The 18624-nt window shown below is 33.8% G+C and overlaps 1 protein-coding gene across 2 annotated transcripts; it reads left to right on the forward strand.

Moving 5' to 3' along the window:
* The first annotated feature begins 887 nt into the window (after window positions 1-887).
* On the forward strand, window positions 888-18624 carry Dronc (Death regulator Nedd2-like caspase). 2 transcript variants are annotated; one of them, XM_073981348.1, is made up of 2 exons: window positions 888-2109; window positions 11985-14062. In XM_073981348.1, exons 1-2 carry the CDS (start codon window positions 1609-1611, stop codon window positions 12861-12863), a joined length of 1380 nt encoding a protein of 459 aa, XP_073837449.1. In that variant the 5' UTR covers window positions 888-1608; the 3' UTR covers window positions 12864-14062. The 2 variants fall into 2 exon arrangements, with proteins under 2 accessions (XP_073837449.1, XP_073837448.1); XM_073981347.1 differs by lacking the exon at window positions 11985-14062 and adding an exon at window positions 17458-18624 and having other exon boundaries at window positions 907-2109.

Consider the following 18624-nt stretch of genomic DNA (forward strand, 5'->3'; position numbering starts at 1 on the left):
AATCCACTGGATTTGCTAAATCCAGCATAGTCTGAATCAGGCATTAAATACTCTCTTTTATTATTTTGTTAATATGCCATTTAGATATGACACCATTAGCCGGATTTAACGCATTATCAGGTTTTATTTGCTAAATCCAGCCAAAATCTACCAGATTTCCCATACAAAAATAAATCCTCCTATTGAGTGGATTTATTTTAAATCTGGCATAAATCCTCGTATACAACTCTGTTTTTTGCAACATGTTGCTAGAAAATACAAAAAGTTGCAAGCTGGAACAAGAAACAAGGTAGATGCATCGGTGAATTGCTACATTAAAAATAATTTAAAATGTAAAAATTTGTATACAAGGCGGAAAAATTAAATTTGTTTTGATGTACAAAGTTGATTTTAATCAACCAAAACTTATATTTACGATGTCTAAACGATAAAATAATTTTTTATTTGCTCTTTAGTTAGCATTAGTAGCATAATGTGCTAACATTTTCAGTATTAAACAATACATTTGTAATTTGACGTATGTTTTTTGAGGCGAATTCAATTTACAAAAAATTCGTTTCACATTCGTTCAGATGGGCTGATGCATCTACCTTGGTAATTCTGCTATGAACAAAAATCAGCTGACTGCCATTTAAATCCTCCAAAATGTATATCTAAATGCAATGAGATTTGTACTGGATTTATTAAATCCAGTCGAGGATTTATGGCTAGTCTAAATGAGCTATAAGAATTGGTCTAGGTTATTAAAATTTACGAGTTTTATTACAAAATTTGCCTTGGCAACCCTGTGTATTTTTGACATCCTCAGCTTTCCATTCAATTTGAAATGATTGCCCAAATTAATTCACCATAAATCTCGATACTGTTTTTTTCAACTGTGCCATTATATTAGCTCTGTTCCAGAACTAAAAAGTTTTTACAATTTTTACCACTTTTACACATTTTGCGTTCCCGTACACGAAATTTATATGAAAATCGTTTACGACTTTTACAAGTTTTACGACTTTTACCACTTTATAAAGTACGGGAACAGGCCAATTAATTTCACAACAACTGGCCATTCTGGTCAGTACTAAAGTTTATTTTGTTGTGTTCACTGCCTTTTGTTTCAAGAGAAATTTTATTCCATAAAAAAAAGTTTAAAGTGCTTAATTTTTGTAGTTTTTTGCAATTGACTTGTTTGTTTTTAGTTAATTGTACAAAAGATAAAAATAGAGAACTCATATTTTGATATTTCGTCGTAATTTGCTTTTGAAAAAATAAGGATTTGAAAAATCCTATAAAGAAGACAAAGAACTATTCGTAAGAAAAGTAGAAAAGTGATACACAAGAAACGAAAACAAAAATCGTCAATTCATTTTCGTGAGAGATTCCCATGCCATATATGAACGTAGGAGAATCTTAATTACTTCCTAAACATTTATTTTCCCATCACTCACTGCCAACAAATTTCATTACCACTGCCACAACAATAGAACTGCAGTAGGCGCAAACAATATACATACCACACATATAGATCAAGTGTATATTTGATAAATCCGCAAAAAAAACAACTACGTCACATCGCATATTATAAACAAACAAACAAAAACTCATTGACCCGGCATAATGGATGATGAACACCGTAAACGCATTGAGAAGAACATGGATCGCATTATCAGAATGACCAACTTTGAGCAGTTAGCAAATGCATGTGTGGAAATCGGCCTCTTAACACCGGTAATGTTACAGAATGTAAAACGTTTACCCGACACCGATAAAATAGGCAAGACGGAAGAAGAAATGCAAACGGAACGTCACAAAAGACTGTTGAAGAAGATAACCAAACGTGGTCCAGATGCATTCCAAACGTTTTGTCGAATATGCGCCGATTTGCATTATGATACAGTTCTGGGAATATTGGTGAATAATGATAGATATGTATCAATACACAATAATAAAATTAATATAGCTGCCGCAACAATACCTCCAAGTCAAGAATATGTAGACCGCACAAATCATAGCACAACGAATAATAGTAATAATAACAATGAGGATAGTAGACGTAGCAGTATAAGTAATGCCGACGATGATGATGATGATGAGAACATTGATGGAGCATATCAACAGGTAAATTAGCATTAACACTTGTATAATGAATAACAGTATGCACATATATACCTATGTATGTATTTTCCTTATACTTAGGTCAGGTGAACGAACCATCGATGTCTTTTGGCAAGTCAAGTTTATACATCTCTAAACGTTGTTGAATGTGACAGTACATAAGATATTGATGCCTCGTCTGATCGAAGCATGAGTCATTGTGTCATATGCTGTAGTTTGGGGCTTTCCCCCAACTTGTTTATATCCTCCACCACCAAATGTAGGGCATATTAAATTTTTATTACTTTTTAACATTTCTTATAAATCAAAATCAATTCATTGTATTGTTAGGGAGATTTCCTAAATTTTATTTGTGATTTGTAATATAAATACTCGTAGTTGCTCTTTTCCAGAACCTGCAAGAAGCTACTATTTTTTACTACGATAACATTTTTTTCTTTATATTATCGGAACAAATAGTAAAAATTAGTAGATTCTTGCAGTTCTGGAACAGAACAGTATTTGTGGCAATTGTAGGGAACAAATTGAATAATCTCTCAGCTAAAATACATACAATAATATAAAGTTCTTTGTGAAGAGGTACACACTTCCCGAGATATGGGCTTTTTCCGGAAAATTTCCTTGTTTATAAATTATTGAAATTTGAAGGAATAATGATAATTTGGATTTCGGCCAGGAATTTAATACTTTCTCCTATGGACAGGTGCAAATCAAGGGCACGAAAACACACCCATTTAAAAAATTTTATATTTTTTCGCCAGCCGGTATAGTATTCAATTTATGCCTAAGTTAAGAAGTTTTGCGACTTTGGGAAAGTGGTAGGGATAAGACGTGAAAATACCAGCCACTTCCTTTGTATTATTTTCAACAATATTTCAGATGCAAAATTATAAGGCCATTACTTTATTAATTGCGTGTGCGTGTGTGCATTATGCAAGCTATGATGTAATGTAAAGTTAAATTTCTAAAGCCTTAATACATTTTTTTTATATTTTTCATTAAGATCATTGATACATATTAATACATAAATAATTATAACTACATATTTTCGTTTGGCTATGATATAATGTGGCATCTTTGAAATTATCTTTAAATTGACCTATGTGTAAAATTAGGGTTCTGTCAAGATCATTTTTTGCGAAGGTCATTTTTAGAGTGACGTTTGTATTAATTCTCTTTCGAGTTGAGCTGTTATGACCTAAGAGGTACATTGAAAATTAGGAATCCACCGAAGTCCCACACATTCAGCCATTATGCTACGTTTTACGGGTGGTTAAACCGAACATCAGGAATATTAGAATGCTATTTTAGCGGGTGGAAGAAGGCTAAGCTTGGAAACTAGCATTTATACCACAATTCATTTGAAAATTGTATACTCGGATTATTTATTTATTTTACTGTTAGTTATTTAATTCCAAACCTTTCCTATACACGGTGCTCTTGAAACAATTTTAAATGGAAGGTGCTTACACCTGGGAAGTTTTTGCGGATTCTAAAACTACAATGTTCATAGATGAGAAAAATCGAAAAACAAAAAAAAATCGCCGGAGCGCTTTTTAAATAATACATTGTTTTATAAGGGGGCGATACAGAATTGAATTGAATTTTTGTCCCAATTTGAACTTCTATATCTCAAAAACGGCAAGCCGACGAGAATAACATAGAGGTCAATCTTGTAGAGAATTTTCATAGCTACAATATTTTCTTAAATCCCATTTTGATAGGACTTGAGGTTTCTAAGCTAAATTGTGAAAACCGAAACAACCCCTAAAAATGTCAACTTAAATCGCGATTTATTTAATGAGCGCTCCGGTGATTTTTTTTTTTTTTTTTTATTTTTTGATTTCTCTTATCTATGAACATTGTAGTTTCAGAATCCGCAAAAACTTCCAAGGCGTAAGCACCTTCCATTTAAAATTGTTTCAAGAGCACCGTGTATAGTCGGACTTGGCTGGTAACCGTATTATGCAATGCTGTATTACAAATACTAAATCAGCTTTTTCCACCGTTATTTTTATTTGTCCTTCTGTGTCAGAAGATTTGAACATCAATATTTGTTATCGGAATCTTTAACAAGTTGATGGTGGCTTAAGCTGAAAACATCCAACGTTTGGGTACAGTTTTGTGTCGTGTTGGCCGTTTTTACACTGTTAGGCATGATGCCGAAAATTCAAATTCATTTGAAATATATGCCGGTAAACATATTAACGCTGGACTTTTTGTTGGCGTCGCCCTGTTGTTGTTGTTTTTTCTCAACGCCCAATACAAAACGTTGGATGTGTTTTCAGCTTTAGAACGCTAAGACGTCAGCAACCGCAAAGTCCCAGATTCGAGTACCAACCGAATTAACCCACCATACCATTGCTATCGAAAACGATATCGTTTTTGAATGTTTCTCGATAGTTTTGCGGATATTTTGTTCGAAAACGACACACGAGAATGAATTGAAAATGATTCATTCGTCGTGCAGTTTGTGGCAGGAAAACCTTCGAATTCGAATATCGGCAGTAATGTTATTAACGAATGAATGACGATAGTTTCTACGATAGGGGTGAAAAACATTTTTGTTGAGTTTCAGTTATATACCATTTCTAAGTAGCCGCCTTTAACAAGGACATTTTCGCAACTTCAGAGGCCCATACCTCGGGAAGTATAGACTTCCACAACAATTTTTATATAGTATGTTTGTTATCAAGGTGACGAGATCTACCTGTGGGTAAACTCGTCTTATGCCAATGTTCTTTCCAATCAATGCTGCAGTTGTTGAATACTATTGGTCGTTGAGGAACAAAGCATGATTTGCGCCTTCTTTTAAAAAAATTTCTTCCGTTTTCTCATGATTTATTAGAAATTTCCATTTATAAAATTTATTCAATATATTAGACGTCTGCAAATATAGATGTAATGTGTGCAATGTCAATGATGGAATATCCGAAGTATAAATATGTATATAAATACATGGTGACATCCTGCGTTAGTATAAATTTCATTGGAAAAGGTAGAACCAATAAACCCCTTTATAAAGAAAGTTTTGAGTTGTATGGGAAAATTGAGTTTTTTTTTCAAATTGTAAATTTTACCGTTATGCCAAACAGAGTCGAAGGCTTGCTTTTATGTCCCATAACATAACATAACTATAGATTTTCCCTCATTGAAATTATTGGAAACCAAATTAAAAAAAAAAATGTGTTGTGTTATCCTTCCTGAATACGAACTGCTGGGGAGGAAGGATATCATTCAGTTTAAATCTAGTAACTCATTATCCACACCGTTGTCGTTGACCACTCGAACTAAAACTTTCCACAGTTTTCAGATTTGGATGACAATACATGAATATGAAACCAATATCAATATGGGTCCATTTTTTTCTATTGCCCCCATATAGCGGTACCACGCGATTTCAGGTATTTTAAGGATTTTATGTTAATTTTCTAAGTGGTCAAAAATGTATGTACTAAAAATTTAAAAATAAAAAATAATTAAACAATTTAGTTACAGTGTTTGATTTATAAATGCACTTAAAACTTGAAAGTAATTGATCGCTTAGCCTCAATAAGAATATTCTTCTTCATGATAGGATCTGTCAAATAAAACGCTTGCATTTGGATTAAAAATGGTGACAAAATTAAAGGGCAAGCGTTTTATTTGAGATATTCCATCGTGAGGAAGAACATACTAATTAAGGCTAAGCGAAAAAATATTTTCTATTTTCCATCATGAGGAAGAACATATTTATTAAGGCTAAGCGAAAAAATATTTTCTAGTTTTAAGTGCATTTATAAATAAAGCACTGTAACTTAATTTTTTAATTGTATTTTATTAGATGATAGCTTTAGGCATTTGTTGTTTACGCTATCTAATCCTGGAGATTTCCTTTCCTGTGATCAATATTTATCAGGAAGCTATCATGATACCCGAATTCGTGGATTAAATTTCAAGATGTGCGTAAAAATAAACAATTTTTTAAATCACCACCAACAATGTAGTGGACATTTAGCAAAGAAACATTCTCCTACGTATAACAGTTATATGACAGCTCTGTCTTTGGGTAAAAACGTTTTTGACAAAATGATTTGAAGGATAATTGTTTTAGAATTTTGCTCAGGATCTAGAAAAGATACGCGCACACGGACAGTAGCGTGGGATAGTTGAAGTTGCCCACCTTCAACAAATGAAACCCCCTAAGCATTTCATTGTACAAAATTTTTGGCCAGATGGCTTTGAATTAATGTAAAGTGGTTTCTAAATAAATAAAATAAAAAATGGTAATGTCCGAAAAAAAAAATATTTTGAAGGGTGTTTTGCCTTATAGCTCAGGATCAGAAAGTGATACGCTTATACGTTATGTACCCTTAGAATCCCGGCAGTACCTGCTTGTCCATAAATGCACAGCACTAAGCATTTCATTGTATAAATTTTGAGAAAAATGGAATTTTTTGAGAAAGAAGATGTGCGCGAAGATAACGATTTTGAAAAACCACCACCACCACATTTAGGAAAGACATATTATCTCACGTATAACAGTTTTATAACATTGATTATAAACGTAAAATGTATAAAGGCAACACCAAATTTCAGTCATTTCGGATAGATAATGTGGCTAATCAAAACGTGGTCCAATGCCAACAATTGTCTGTAGGAATATTTCGCAGCGCAATTTGTCTAAAACCTTAAAATACCAAAAATCGGGCGGAACTGTGACACGGATCCTTTGAATGGGTTCAAATGCTGATGAAAATATCGGATCTTTCACCACTGTGAAAGACGACATGAAATCACTTCATCCAATAGAAACCCTTCCTTCAAATTTAACTGGGTTTGTATGAACTCGCGACATAGTGCGCCATTCTGACTCGGCGATAATAAGTAGTACCCATAACATTAAGCCAATAAGAATCGGCATGCACTCGTTGCTATGAGAGAAGTCCCTCCTTGTCCCTTCGAGGATGTTGTGAGAAGATATGTATTGTTCGTAAACAAAATGTTAATATATTTTACAATAAAATTTAGTAATATTGATTTCTGTCGCTGTTAGGGACCACAGTGCAATAGTACTTTGAAGACTTTATAAATTTAAACACTTGCCGTTCAATATTTACATAAGTGCGGTCTAGTGGTTGATTTCATGATTAGTCAATATGTTTGCTGCCCCATCACTGAAGAATATATCGCTCATTTACTCAAAGTTACAGCTCATTTACTATTGGTTTGGCATAATTCAACAAACAAGTTTTTTGAGATAATGAAGCACTAAAACACTTCAAATCATGCTTGTTCTTGTACAGAAATGTAGCACTGATATCTGGCTAGCTGTTTGCAAAATATGGTCCAAGTAGGTATTTTATTTTTGTGTAATAATCTTTCAATCGCCAACTTAAAACGCGTTTTTCTCGGCACTAGATTTACTTAAATGTGTCACTATTTGAGAATTTTTTTTTATACCCTCCACCATAGGATGGGTTTTATATTAAGATGTCACTACGTTTTTAACTACTCGAAACAATCATTGTAGACCCCACAAACTATATATATTCTTGATCAGCGTGCAATTCTACATCGATATAGCCATGTCCGTCCGTCTGTGGAAATCACTCTAGCGTCCGAACGGATTGACGTAGGGGGTTTGGGAAAATCTATTATATATACGTTGACTTTTGGTATTGAAAGCGGGCTATGTAGGTCCACGCTTTCGTGTAGCCCCCATACAAAATGACGCGTGACGCGTCGTCGTTTTAAGGAATTTTTAAGATATTTGTAACTTTGTATTTTGTGTTTCCATAGGCTAAGAAACATTTCCACCGTAAAGTGTTTATATAGGTCCACGTTTTGATATAGCCCCCCCTAGGACGATATCTCCCGATTTTCGGTATTTTTAGGTTTTTGGCTTCATTATCACACCGAAATGGCTTAAATCTGGTATTTAGTCTTCGTTGGGGGTATAAAACTTTCCCCCAGAAATTTTAGGTATAGGTCCACGCCATCATAGAACGGTACCTTCCGATTTTCGGTATTTTGAAGGTTGTGGCCATATTAATCCACCGAAATGGCTGAAATTTGTGGTGGAGGGTATAGAAAGTTCGGCCCGTCCGAACTTAACGCTTTTCCTACTTGTTTTATTTTAAAATAGTTTTTCTTCTTCCTATGAACGAAACATTATAGCACCATGCAAATGGATACTTTTGTTGAATCATTTACAAATAATGTTTAAATTAGGACTATATTTTGTGGTAAATAAAGTCGTGTATTTTTGAAACTTATGAATAATATATACAATATACATATTATAATATTTATGTTAACACTTACAAAACATGCGGTTATTAATCAATTTAATTTGATGTCTTATGTGAGTTTAACATCCCTGGAGTAAATTACTTTTATGTGCTTTAATGTATTCAGTATAAAAATGTATGTTTACTTGAAAAAGGAAATTTCTCAACTTGCAAGTTCTCCGTGGAGCCGTAGCAAATCTTTTATTAGCAGGTAATATACTGTGGCATTTTATAGCAAATTTTTCAAAATATCAAGTGGCCAGTCAAACCTAATACAGACGAACTTATCTATAACATAGATGTTGGGGACGACGAATTGTTGTGTTAAAGAGATACGAAATCACGGTCGAAGATCACCTTTTTAGGTTTTCGCGATTTTGCTTGGAAACGGCTAGTCCTTTCGTAATGGGACTAAAGAAAATGTTGTAGCAGTGAACATTTTCTTTAGTCCCATGCATTGTGCATGACATTGTTTTATAATCAGGAGATACTGTCAGTGAATTGTCCCAATTTGAACTTTTTATCCTAAAAATGGTAAAAACTACGAAAATATCATAGAAAATTTTGACAGATACAACATTTTATCTAATAACATTTCGATAGAACTTGCGGTTTACAAGCAAAATCGTGAAAACCTAAAATACCCTACAAATGCGGACATTGATCGCGATTTATTGAAAAAGCATTCCGGCTATTTTTGATTTCTCTCATGAACATTATAGTTTCGTACGTACGATCATATGGTGCGGTGATGAAGCACAATCCTGTAGCACTGCGAAAACTGATTTAATGAAAGAAACGAAAAACGGCCGTTGTGCCAAAAAACATTGATGCCGTGCGTGAGCTGATAATGCAAGACCGTGACATACCGTGAAATAGAGTCATCTTTGGGTATTTCTTTCACCAGCATAGTGTCGATTGGAGCAAAAAAATGTTCAAAAATAGGATCGTGGTGTTTAAAACCACGTTTAAGAGATCGTCACATGTGACGAATGATGGATCTATTCTCATGAACCCGAAACAAAACAAAAATCGGCCATGAGAGTCCTCGAAGACGAGCCAAATTCAACAAAAGTTGTTCATGGAAGAAGCACTTTACAGCAAATGGTCTCCTGTTTCTTCGGTTAAACTGACCATGTGGCGACTATACAGCTTGAGGAACGTAGAAACAATTAGTTTGCCTGAAGTCGTCGGAGAAATTCGAAAAACTAATAAGAGACGAATCGCTTTGCACCATGACAATGCTAGCTCTCACACATGGATTTAAACCAGCGTCATTTTTACCGGAGAAAACGTCAAATTGATGGGTCTTCCACTGTACGTCATTTTTACCGGAGAAAACGTCAAATTGATGGGTCTTCCACTGTACGTCTGACTTGGCAGCCAATGACTTATTTTTATTCCTGTACATTAAGAAAAAAGGCGTGGTCAATAAACTTCTTTGCCAGAAGATGCTGTTGATGCGTTAAAAAACCATGTTTTGGTGGTATCTTATTCGAAGAAGAGCAATTGGTTTGCTTCAACAATTGGTTTGAGCGCTTGAAAAGATGTATAAATCATGCTGGAGTATTCTTTACAAAACAATAAAACTTTTTTTGATGGGTAATATTCGCTTTTTTCATTTTTAGGCTAGACAAAGGCACATAAAAGAAGGTAGCCGACTCGTATCAGCTGATTGAATATGAAATGTCAAATAAAATTGTTGTAATTGTGAAATGTAAACAAACATCTTGTTCTGATTGGCCGAAGCTAAATCGTTGCTTTGTTGTAACAATTCGCCCGAATCGGCTACCTTCTATATTCGCCTTGGGCTAGACACTTTACTAGTAGCCCATTTATTTGGAAATAACTTGTAAAAAGCTATTGATTCGTTTTCAAATAATATTATTATCATTATTTTCAAATAATATTCGTACCGATATTTCAAGAAAATGTAGTTGTCATTTGCATGTGGACTGGGTAGAACTGAAAAGAGTTCTATGATACTTAAAAGAGACAAAAATTATGAAAATGAATGTTGGCTCCAAAATTGGTTTGATTCATACAGGCTATGCTGATGCCGATTAGGCTGGAGGTCTCAACGGACGTAATTCTACAAGCGGATATGTTTTAAAACTCGGTATGCGGTTATATCTTAAAGCAATCCAATGTTACGTTATGTTGGAATAGAGGCTGAATACTACGCTCTTGCGAAGGCACCTCAATAACTTTTGGGGTTGGTTCAATTTATTATGGAATTTAAAGCAGATATTTCCCAATGCCTAAAGTTTTTGAGGATAACGAATGCTGCTTTTAAATACTTCAGGATGAGAAAGTAAATCCGAGAAGTATGCACGTCGTGATGAAGTATTATTTTGTGCAAGACCAGTGTCAGTCTGGAACTGTATTATACGAAAATTTTCCAACGGAGTCGATGCGTGTGGATGTTCTCTCTACAAGAACATAATATATCGAGCCCTTCCCGCGAAAATGATGTAAGCGACATTTTTTCGATTTTCGTTTTTTTACGGAAATCTATGAAGAATATTCCAACACACCATCTCCCAAATTTTCAGAACTCAGCCATGTACCGTTACGAAATTAGAGCAAAAACAATTTTGATGTAAGCGCCATTTTTGCTTTTTGTGTACATTTGTTTGTGACAGCGAATTGTCGCTTACATCAAATTGCACATTTACATACCATGTCGTTATTCAACTATATTACAAGAAATGCGTTTTAATCTTAGAATTCTTCGAATAAATACTTGCTATAAAATTAGTATGCTTTGTTTTTAAATTGTAGATAAGAATTACTCTAAAAATGATTTGTTTCAAATATTTTTTTTGATGTAACCGCCACTTCTCAAAGTAAAAGCCTGATTGCGTGACAGCGAAAAAGATGTAAGCGACACAAACTACCGTTATATTGAAGATATTCCACAGTTTTTTTATTTTTTCAGTAAGTAGGATTTAATAACAGAACTATACCAAATTTGAATAAACAATTTTGGTTATGTCAAAAGTTATTCAATAAAAACCGTCTCCTGTAAAATTAGCTTTTTGTCGCTTACACCTTTTTCGCGGGAAGGGCTCGATATGTATATTGTAGTTTGGGTAAATGAGCTGCTTTGCCTGATTGCCTTGCTTTCCTGCTTCATTTTTGGCAAAATAAAAATAAAAGAATAAAGGAGGCCGAGCAAATTTCGAACTGGGTTGCCATTTTCTTTTTTATTCTTTTATCAGAAGCAAGCAAGGCAAGGCAGCTTATGTACCCAGGCCTTAAGACTTGGGTTCCACCTCCTCCAAAAATTTTAAATAAATAGAAATTAACGTGATTAAAAAAGTAAATTATCATATAGAATTTGAATATGGAACTACTCCATCACCAACCACTGTCAGTATAACATCTCTGTTCAAAGCACTTTTATTTGCATTCATGTATTTAACATAAAAGTTATAAGAGCGCATTTCATACTTTAATAAACAATTGTCATCTCAGCAAACATCACAAACAATACATATAAGCAACAATACTATATGTATAACATAGAAAAACCAGCAGAATTCGCCTTTTGTATCACTTGGTTCAATTCGTCTTGCTACATTCGTTTGTTCATCGTTTCAGATTGACCGCAAACTGGAAGAGTATACTGGCGAAATTCGTCCCAAAATTGTATTCAATGTTAGAAAAGCCAAAAAGATCCACAAACATCCCATTCTGGATACATATTTAATGCAGACCAAAGAAAATCGTGGTGTTTTCTTTATGGTAAACATTATAAATTTTCCACTGGGACACCATCGACGTGATGGAGCAGAAGAGGATGGCCATTCGTTATTGCATTTATTCAAACAATTGGGCTTTAAGCTGTTCTCCTATACAAATCTATCATATTATGTTTTCTTTAAAATATTGGATGAACTTTTGAAATCTGATTACACGAAAAATACTGAATGCTTTGTAATGGCTCTTATGACCCATGGCCACATGGATGATGGTGTTCAACGAATTTCATTCACTGATGGGTCCCTCGTCAAGGTTAAAGATATTGAAGAATACTTTCATCATCATGTTTGTGGAAATCTGGTCAATAAACCAAAAATTTTTCTATTTCCATTTTGTCGCGGTGGATTGCTAGAACGTGGTTTTTATAACAATAAAATTCAGACTGATAGTATAACATTTAATACCCCTAAAATAAAAAATATACCTAATCTGTCCGATTTAATTGTTTGTTATGCCACATCGGAGGGATATAAGGCACATCGAGATGCAGACAATGGATCGTGGTATATACAGTATTTTGTTAAGAATATGGCAGAATATGCTCACGACACATCATTTGAGGATATTGTGAAAAAAATCCAAGCTGATGTATCGAAACTGCGCACCATGGAAGGAACTTTACAAACTGCCGGTTATAATAATAAGGGTTTTAATAAGGCGCTATATTTTAATCCAGGCGTTTGGGAGAACCATGCCTCAAGGCGTATTTCAATATAGTGGTACATATGTACGTGTATGTGTGCTAAATGTGCAATTTTTATACTTTACATTTTACATACAAAAGTGCATTTGTATTTTATATGAATCTATTTTATTTAGTTTTTTTATATATATATTATCCTGTCATTATTTTTAAACTTTTAAAATATCCAGTGCCTAAAAAGTGTTAAACACATTGAATACAAAATAAAATATAAATAAAAAATAAATACATATACAAATGTATAGCAAATTACAATAAAATAAGTTTTGTATCATTTCCCACCATGCCAGTTGCTGATATTCGAACCTTCGCCACAAGTTTCGAAAACGATATCATTTTCGAACGTTTGGCAAATGTTTTTCTTCACAAGAAAAATTGTTTCGAGAAACATTTTTTTCTTTGATTTTTTTTTTTTTTTTTTTAAATAATTTTATTTAGTTAGTATAAAATTCCTATATGCATTTTCCAAATAATTTCGGTATAAATTCTACGTATAATATAAAAAATAAGTGCTGAGAAACACACTTAAAAGACAACAATGTTTATCAACAGATATATATCGTTTCGCGAACATAACAAGGAAATAAAGACGCAAAAGGCGCATAAAAGAAACATCAGGAAACTCTATCAAAAATGTTTTTCGCAACTATTGTAGAACTGTTAATAATATTATTACCGATATTCGAAATCGAAGGTTTTCTTGCCACAAACTGAGAGACGAATGAATCGTTTTCAATTCATTCTTGTGTGTCGTTCTCGAACATAATATTGGCAAAACTATCGAGAAACATTCGAAAATGATATCGTTTTCGATAGCAATGGTATGGTGGGTTATGTTAAAAACATAAATATTATATTTTTAAATGTGTTTTTATTTTTCTTCTACTAATTAAGGACAATTATTTGAAACATGTTAAAAAGTATCAGTCGGCTTTGCCACCTCCGTCTGTGTGAATTGAGGCTTTGTATCAATCGGCAGATTGAACACGAGGACTAGAAGATAAGTTTCTGGCCTAGGTAATCCATTTAACATTTCCATTTGAAAGTTTGACATGTTTCAGCCTAAAAGTACTCAATACGGTTTGACGTACGACCATGGGTTTTGTTGTTTACAGCGAATTGAAAAAAATATTTAGCCAAAATATGTCCCAATTTACATTAGGCGAGTTTACTTGCGGCAATTGTCAGTTTGTAGGTGAGAGAGGGTGCTGAGAGGCAAAGGGTTACCATATGCCTCACCTCTCTCTCCAACAAAATGACAATTGCCGCAAGTAAACTCGCCCAATGTAAATTGGGACTATGGAATTTACTTGTGAACATTTTCGTCCGAACATTTTTCAAAACATTCGTTTGTTATTTCTTCTACCAGCGTACAATCGATTTTGCCAGAACACCTGTCCGTAAAAAAGGTTTGTTCTCGTTGGATCCAGCACAAATGTCATCGCTCGAACCATTGTGCACCATGACAATTCAAGCTCTTACACATCGATACAAACCAGCGCCGTTTCGACCAGACAAAACGTGGAATTGATAAACCATTCGCCGTACAAACCTGAGTTGGCACCCTTAATTTTATTCCCACACATCAAGAAAAAAGCGTTGAAAACCCATATTTTGGGGGTGTATCAATCGGAGACGAAAAAGTGCTTCAACAATAGGTTTCAACGCTTGCAAAAGTATCACATATTAAAACAACAACAATGGGATTAAGCCAGACTATTTTGAAAAAACAAAATTGCAAACGCTATCCCAATAAAAAAAAAACGCCACAATGCTTCAAATTGAAGACACACGACGTGTGTTGTTTTTGCTGTAAAGCAGACCAACCAAATTTTGGTGTGTGCATTCGTTAAAATTCGACGACACATACAAGTGGAAGAGGTTTGAATTGCTTTCGCAGACACTTTCGTCGGAGTTGTATGAGGTTGCCAAGGAAAAACTTCTCATTGAACTTTTTTCTTTGCTTACGTTTATACTTCGAGCTGAAGATTGATGTTTGGGTATAAAAATGTTCTTGTTGAAGAAGTTATTGAAAAATAACTTCGGTGGAGAATATCCACAAACAAGAAACAAGGGAACTGATGAGATCCAGTGGCGTGGATCGAAACTATAGTATTCCCTGCCTTACCCCTTGGCGAACAATGCCAAATCTTTTCCACTAATAAACTAGTTGTTTTAAAATATTAAAACAACAACAATGGGATTAAGCCAGACTATTTTGAAAAAAAAAAAAAAAACAAAATTGCAAACGCTATCCCAATAAAAAAACGCCACAATGCTTCATTTGAGAGTACTTTAGAAAATAAAATTATTTTCATTATTAAGTCAGAAACTTTTTTAGTAGCCATCGTACCGGCTAACACAACCAAAATCCCTCTCATCAACAAATTCTATATTTATGGATTTTTTTTTGAGGTAATATGAATCAGCGTGTATTCATTGACATGAGAGAAGTCTCTCGTGTCCCCCAGGAATGTAGGAAAGTGTATAGCAACATTTGGACGTATCGAATAAATGTGGTAATTTTCCTAATACATTCGATTTGGATTAAAACGCAAAAGCCTTAAACTTGGTAGAACCATTGAAATATGGCACGCACCAAAAATATGTCAATGGAAATTTAGTAACAAAAAGACCTTAAAGTGCACTTAACCGAAATTTTTAAACTTCTGTAAGTGATGTATCGGAAGGAGTTGTCCGATATAATAGGATATCTTCGCACTTAAGGGACAATTTTGAATTTTTGTGAGTGAGATATGTATATGAATGTATTGTCCGATATAGACCTTCTTGCGACTTGATATAATTTTGGAAGAAATGTTATAATGTGTGAAGTTTCAGATAAATCAGATATTCAACAAGTATGTAATAGTGTTCATCTGTAATTTTAGTTCATGCATATAGGTGTTTTAAGAGCTTTGGGCCATCATCTCAGAAAGTGTGGACTTGCTCCCAAAAAACTGTACCGTCGTAAAATAGATCCCAACACAACCTTATGTGTGTGACAACAATTTTAAAATATAATATGGGAGGTACCCGTAGGAGTGGGCCGATATAGTCCATATTCGAAACTGAGGGCATAACACACGTACACATATATTTATTGCTTACACTGAGATGGGTAGGTATCACTGCGTGGTTAAACTTAGTGTGTTAAAACTACATATTAAGTTGGTGAGGTCATGACAGTTCATACAGATGAATATAGCCCAATCTACCAGAGGAAAACTTGGAGAAATTTAATATTATTTTTTCCCGTTCCAGAATTTGAGTTACAATATTCACTGCACTCTAAAAAAGTTGTTTGTAAGTACATATTCGGTACAGTAGAAAAAATAACGTCTTCATTCTTTAAGTTCAGATCTAGGGAATTTTAAATTCTTTTAAAAGCCATTTTTCAAAAATTTTCAAAAACGGTACCTTTTTGTTAAAGAGGTACACAATTGCTCTTAATTGATAAAAAATATTTTATTAAAAATGTGCGGCAAGGGGTAAATTAACTATAACGACTCCGTTAATATATAATTATCTCATAATATCCTTGTTATCCTTGGTTGAATGTTCAACCTCGAAGCGGGGACATACATGGAATAGTTTTGTTTTTTTTTTTTTTTTTTGGTTAACCGAAAATGACACTTTTGGCGAAAACCGGTTTCAAACCAGGATAACCGGTTTCGGTTTTGGACACCCTATTCGGAGCTAAATAATTGCTTTCTTCCCGCAAATGAAATTTAATTTTAATTAATTTCTCGTTGAAATTGAGCTTAATGGCCGAAGATTTTTTGCGAATGAAAAAGGAAACCCGGAGATTCGAAGCCACAAAACCTCCATTATGTGACCGATTTCGCTGTTGGAAGTAGTTCATCAGACATATCGGCTGTGGAGTGGCTTCAAATCTAGTAACTCATTTTCCACACAGTTTCAGTTGACCAAATGAACTAAAACATTGCAGACTTTTCAGATTTGGATGGCAATACATAGCCATACCACCCGATTTCAGGTATTTTGAGGATTTTATCTTACTTTCTTGACCGAATTGGATATAACTTGGCGTTTGGAGTTCCCATTGGTATAGCCCCCATATAACGGTACCACCCGATTTCAGGCATTTTAAAGTTTTGATCTAAATTTTCAGTCTAAATTGGCTATAATTTGGTTAAGTGGTTCTCAGTGGTGAAAAAATTATTTAATAAAAAGTTAAAAGTAAAAAATAATTAAAAAAATAAGTTACAGTGTTTTATTTATAAATATTTACTAGTTTTTAGTGCGTCTGTAAATAAAACACGGTAACTCAATTTGTTTATTTATTTATTTTTTGTTTATTTGTACCCAAGGGACCCAAAAAGGTATTTTCTTAAGATTTAATTAAGTGCAGACAAGTGGTTGAATTCATAAACTCCATTTCTAAATTTCTGTTATTCTTCATATGAACGAAACATTATGACAACCTGCAAGAAAATAATGTTTAATTGACGGTTATATTTTGTGATAAATAAAGTTATGGTTTTTTGCAATTGCTGGTCAATGAAAATATTACAATTTTAACGCTGACATTTACATGCGTACAATATACATTTTATAAAAATATTCCTTTGTTTGTCGTTTCAGATTGACCGCAGACGTAGCAGCACAAAACCGCTCAACTCTATAAATGTACTGGAAGAGTACACTGGCGAAATTCGTCCCAAAGTTTTACACACTGTCAGAAAAGCCAAAAAGATCCACAAACATCCCAGTCTGGATACATATCCAATGCAGACCAAAGAAAATCGTGGTGTTTTCTTTATGGTAAACATTATAAATTTTCCCGAGGAACATCATCGGCGTGATGGTGCAGATGAGGATGCCCATTCGTTATTGCATGTATTCAAAGAGTTGGGCTTTAAGCTATTCTCCTATACAAATCTCTCATATGATGATTTCTTTAAAATATTGGATGAACTTTTGAAATCAGACTACACGAAAAATACTGAATGCTTCGTAATGGCTCTTATGACCCATGGCAATATGGATGATGGCGTTCAACGAATTACATTCACCGATGGTTCTGTTGTCAAGGTTAAAGATATCGAGGAATACTTTAATCATCATGTTTGCGGAAATCTGGTGAATAAACCAAAAATTTGTCTATTTCCATTTTGTCGCGGTGACTTGCAAGAACGTGGTTTTTATGACAACAAAATTCAGACTGATAGTATAACATTTAATACTCCCAAAATGAAAAATATACCTAATCTATCCGATTTCATTGTTTGTTATGCCACATCGGAGGGATTTAAGGCCCACCGAGACCCGGATAATGGATCGTGGTATATACAGAATTTTGTTATGAATATGGCAGAACATGCTCACGACACATCTTTTGAAGATATTCTGAAAAAAATTCAAGCTGATACATTAAAACTCCGCACCATGGAAGGAACTTTACAGACTGCCAGTTATGTTAATAAGGGCTTTAATAAGGCGCTATATTTTAATCCAGGCGTTTGGGAAAAATAATCTCAAGACTCAAGGTGTTAACCAGTATTGCAATATAGTAGTACATATTGTGCGTGTGCTAAATTTACAATTTTTATACTATACATTTTTTATACAAAAGTGCATTTGTTTTTTTATATAAATGTAGTTTATATAGTTTTTTTAATACATTTCTGTCATTATCGTTTAAATATACAGTGTCTATAAAGTGTTAAACATATTGTATACATATATAGAGAATTAAAACAAAATAAATTACGTACAATTTATGTTAAGAAAAGAACATAAATAATACTA

This window comes from Musca autumnalis, unplaced genomic scaffold (genome assembly GCF_047663935.1).
Source record: "Musca autumnalis isolate F117 unplaced genomic scaffold, ASM4766393v1 scaffold_4, whole genome shotgun sequence".
NCBI classification, from domain to species: domain Eukaryota; kingdom Metazoa; phylum Arthropoda; class Insecta; order Diptera; family Muscidae; genus Musca; species Musca autumnalis.

What these genes read in the sequence shown, in the direction of transcription:
- Dronc (XM_073981347.1), top strand. Translation starts at nt 1,609, where the DNA reads ATGGATGATGAACACCGTAAACGCATTGAGAAGAACATGGATCGCATT. An exon ending in TTGATGGAGCATATCAACAG is followed by an intron (nt 2,110 to 17,457) that starts GTAAATTAGCAT and finishes TTGTCGTTTCAG; the next exon opens with ATTGACCGCAGACGTAGCAG.